Source organism: Otolemur garnettii, unplaced genomic scaffold (genome assembly GCF_000181295.1).
Source record: "Otolemur garnettii isolate 467f Iridium unplaced genomic scaffold, OtoGar3 scaffold00179, whole genome shotgun sequence".
NCBI lineage: Eukaryota > Metazoa > Chordata > Mammalia > Primates > Galagidae > Otolemur > Otolemur garnettii.
Window position 1 is genome coordinate 1,287,234 of NW_003852574.1, and position 4,481 is coordinate 1,291,714.

The window sequence follows — 4,481 nt, forward strand, 5'->3', positions numbered from 1 at the left end:
CCAGCCTCGGTGTATGTGGCTGGCGCCCTAGCGGCTAAGCTACAGGCGCTGCCCAGTAATTCTCATTTTAATCAGTAAATTTTAACAGGAAAATAGATAATAACTAGCCCACTAGTTCTGCATGCTTCTGTGTCTTTGCCACAGTGGACTAGGAGGATTCTCTAGTGAACAGCACTTCTAACACAGAAGTGAATAATGCTGCTGCTGCTGTCGCCGCCAGGAGAGATATATAGTCCCCTCACTCATGTGCTATATATAACAGGCAGCCACAGAAGCTGCTAATCTTTTAAAAACCCTGATCGGAAAGAAATCCAAGGGCAAGTGAGACTCTTACCAAGTGGAGTAACCCGGGGCTGAATATCCTTCAGAACTTCATGTAGCCATTCCGTAAATCGGACATAATAAAGATCGGAGAAAATGTCATCTACTCGTCCATTTTCAAAAAGATACTAAAAGAAATACAATCAATAAAAGTTACTGGTAATCTCCTGAGCAACGCTTTCAGGGGAAATACATTTATTTTCTATAAGCATCACCATCTCTAACTACCCATTACCCCCTCAACAAACCAAGTCAAATCTGTAGCACATGACACTTCCACAGAATATTTCAGAACATGTGCACCAATTCTCACAACATTTTTTTTTTTGAGACAGAGTCTCAAGCTGTTGCCCTGGGTAGAGTGCCATGGCATCACAGCTCACAGTAACCTAAAACTCTTGGACTTAAGCAATCCTCTTGCCTTACCCTCCCAAGTAGCTGGGATTACAGGTGCCTGCCACAACGTCCAGCTATTTTTGTTGTTATTGTTGCAGTTGTCATTGTTGTTTTAGCTGCCCCGGGCTATGTTTGAACCCACCAGCCCTGGTATATGTGGCCCAGTGAGCAAAAGGCACCACCCACAACATTTTTGAGACTTGGGTCAATAAGGCAAATGTTGTAACAACTATTTCACATAAGCAACACACTGTCTCCTGGGAGCAAAAATCATGAACAAGCTCTGGTGTCAGCCTCTTCTTAGGTATGTAAGTTACATAAGATATGCAATTCTTTTAACTTCTATGGCTCAGTATCCTTTTCTGTAAATGTATATGCCTTTACTTGGTCACAGGACCGTGGTAAAAGCATGGAAAAAATCAGGGCATGGTGCCTAGCTAGGTTTGGACCAGCAAGAAAGAGGAACAAACTGGAAGGCAGAGTTTTCTCAGGAAACTAAACACAAATCTGTATCTAGGGCTTGGTGCCCATAGCACAGTGGTTATGGTGCCAGCCACATACACCGAGCCTGGTGGGTTCAAAGCCAGCCCAGGCCAGCTAAACAACGACAATTGCAACAAAAGAAAAATACCCAGGCATTGTGGTGGGCACCTGTAGTCCAAGATACTCAGGAGGCTGAGGCAACAGAATCGTTTAAGTCTAAGAGTTTAAGGTTGTTGTGAGCTATGACACCACAGCACTCTATCGAGGGTGACACAGTGAGACAGTCTCAAAAAAATAACCAGAAATCTACCTCTGCTCCCCCAAACTGCCAGTGTACAAGTTTCTCTGTTATGCTTCATGTTAGACATCTCAAAAACCTTACTGTATTTGTGTATTATTCTAGTTGAGACTTCTTTAAATAATTATTTTGTATTAATGCAGAGGAGGAGGAGAATAAAAGCACCTGACCTTGTTTTGGACAAATTACTTTTATTTTTATTTATTTATGTTTTTTGAGACAGAGTCTATGTTTCTCTCAGCTGTGGCATCACAGCTCATAGCAACCTCAAACTCTTGGGCATAAGCAATTCTTTTGCCTTAGCCTCCCAAGTAGCTGGAACTACAGATGCCCCCACAACACCTGGCTATTCTTTGGTTGCATGTGTCACCGTTGTTTAGCAGGCCCTAGCCAGGTTTGAACCCGCCAACCTTAGTGTATGTGGCTGGCGCCATAACCATTGAGCTGTGGACATCGAGCTGTATTTTTATTTTCTTAAAGAGAGGATCTTGGGGGTGGCGCCTGTAGCTCAAGCGGCTAAGGCGCCAGCCACATACAACAGAGCTGGTGGGTTTAAATCTGGACCGAGCCTGCCAAATAATGATAACTACAAACAAAAAATAGCTAGGCACTGTGGCGGGCGCCTGTAGTCCCAGCTACTCAGGAGGCTGAGGCAAGAGAATTGCTTGAGCCCAGGAGTTGGAGGTTGCTGTGAGCTGTGACACCACAGCACTCTACTCAGGGCGATAGAGCTCTGTCTCAAAACAAAACAAAACAAAACCAAAAGAGAGGGTCTTGCTATGTTGCTGAGGTGTGTCTTCAACTCCTGGCCTCAAGTGATCCTCCCACCTTAGCCTCCCAAATAGCTGGGAATATAGGCATGACTCATTGTTCCAGGCTAGGTAAATTACCTTTCTGTTTGAGACAGAGTCTGACTTTGTTGCCCTTGGTAGAATGCTGTGGCATCACACCTCACAGCAACCTCAAACTCCTGGGCTCAAGCAATTCTCTTACCTCAGCCTCCCAAGTAGCTGGGACTACAGACTCCTGCCACAATGCCCAGCTATTTTTAGAGATGGGGTCGCTCTTGCTCAGTAGTCCCTAACACTTGAGCTTAAGCAATCCACCCACCTCAGCCTCCTAGTGTGCTAGGATTATAGCTGTGAGATAATACTCCTGGCCCCAGTAAATTTTTTTTTTCTTTTTTTACAGACAGAGTCTTAGTTTGTTGCCCTCAGTAGAGTGCCAAGGAGTCATAGCTCACAGCAACTTCCAGCTCTTGGGCTTAGGCAATTCTCTTGCCTCAGCCTCTCGAGTAGCTGATTCTGTAGGTGCCCAACACAACACCCAGCTATTTTTTTGTTGCAGTTTGACTGGGGCTGGGTTTGAACCTGCCACCCTTGGTATATGGAGTGACGCCCTACTCACTAGGCCACAGGCACTGCTCAACCCAGTAAATTTCTTTTTATGTATGGTATATTTAGGCCAGGTGCAATGGCTCAAGCCACTAATCCTACCACTACTGGAAAGCCAAGAAGGGGTGGACTGTTTGAGCTCACAAGTTTGAGATCAGCCTGAGCAAAAGCAAGAACGCGTCTCTATTAAAATAGAAAAACTGGCTTGGCACCCATAGCTCAGTTGAGTAGGGCTTTGGCCACATACACCAAGGCTGGCAAGTTCGAGCTCAGCCTAGGCCTGCTAAACAACGACAACTACAACTAAAGAATAGGTGGGCGCCTGCAGTTCCAGTTACTTAGGAGGCTGAGGCAAGAGAATCATTAGGCCCAAGAATTTGAGGTTGCTAATGAGACTGTCTCAGAAAGATAAATAAATAAATAGATAAATAAAATGAAATAGAAAAACTGAGCCAACAGGATTGCTTGAGCCCAAGAGTTAGAGGTTGCTATAAGCTATAAAGCCATTGCGCTCTACAGAGGGCTATAAAGTGAGACTCTGTCTCATTAAAAAAAAAAATAAAAATAACAAAATAAAAAATGTATAGTTTAAAACGAAATATATCTGAAAGAAAATTTTCTTATTTTAATTAACTTTTTGCTTCTCATTTTACTAACTTAACTAACCAGCTAAAACATGCTCCCCTGAAGATATTTCCTACCTTTTGAATACACAAGAAAATATAGTAGAGCACATCTGGATCATAGGGTTCACCTTCCCCGTTTCGAGCTTCCCGTGTCATTAGACAGAGCCCATAATTCAACTCAGCCACAGCAGAAGAGATGAGATCCTCCTGGAATCGTAGCAGTTGACGCCCTGCAAAAGAAGCCCCAAAAGTAAACAGAAGTCCTGGCAACCGTCATCTTTTTACTGGTTACCCATATCCCTAAAAGGAGGACTCAGAGTAGATACTACTCTTCTGGGTGCTGGGACAGAAATGAAAGGTTCAGAACTGGTCATATGCTCTATTATACCAACAATTTCCTTTTGACAATCCTCTTATCTCACATATCCCCAAATACAATTTGAGCCCAGAAAACAGTATCAGCTTTCTGTAATGTGAACAAGTAGAAGTAGAACAAGTATAATGAGCGTACTGCTAAGGAAGAAGAGCACCAAGAGCATAATCACTGTTTTCTCCCAGAAGCCACTCTGCCCAGGTTTGCTAGGTCAATTTCAGAATCCATGTGCCCAAAAATGGCTGATCTTAACAAATCCCATATATCCTGCTCATCTGCACAGGGTCGGGCAGACTTATTGTTCATCTTGAATTCAACATACTATTTCAAATGGTACCCTAGAGCTAGTCCCAAGAGCCAGGAAACTCTTTTCTGCCATTCTGCTCTCTTACTACTTTAGCATCACAGTATTTTATTATTCTTTTTATTTTTTTGGGGAAACAGACTTTCACTTTATCGCCCACAGTAGAGTGCCGTGGCGTCACACAGCTCACAACAACCTCCAACTTCTGGGCTTAGGAGATTCCCTTGCCTCAGCCCCTGAGTAGCTGGGACTACAGGCACCCACCACAACGCCTGGCTATTTTTTT

The 4,481-nt window shown here is 43.8% G+C and overlaps 1 protein-coding gene across 6 annotated transcripts in view; it reads right to left on the reverse strand.

Annotated features, from left to right (window-relative positions):
• QRICH1 (glutamine rich 1) overlaps positions 1-4,481 on the reverse strand; it is a 64,145-nt gene that overhangs the window by 16,308 nt on the left and 43,356 nt on the right. For all 6 annotated transcript variants that reach the window (XM_003800572.3, XM_023519569.1, XM_023519573.1 and 3 more), the window contains 2 exons: positions 3,594-3,748; positions 335-449 (listed from right to left, as the gene is read on the reverse strand). In XM_003800572.3, coding sequence (XP_003800620.1) covers positions 335-449; positions 3,594-3,748 — 270 coding nt within the window. The remainder of the gene's footprint in view (positions 1-334; positions 450-3,593; positions 3,749-4,481) is intronic.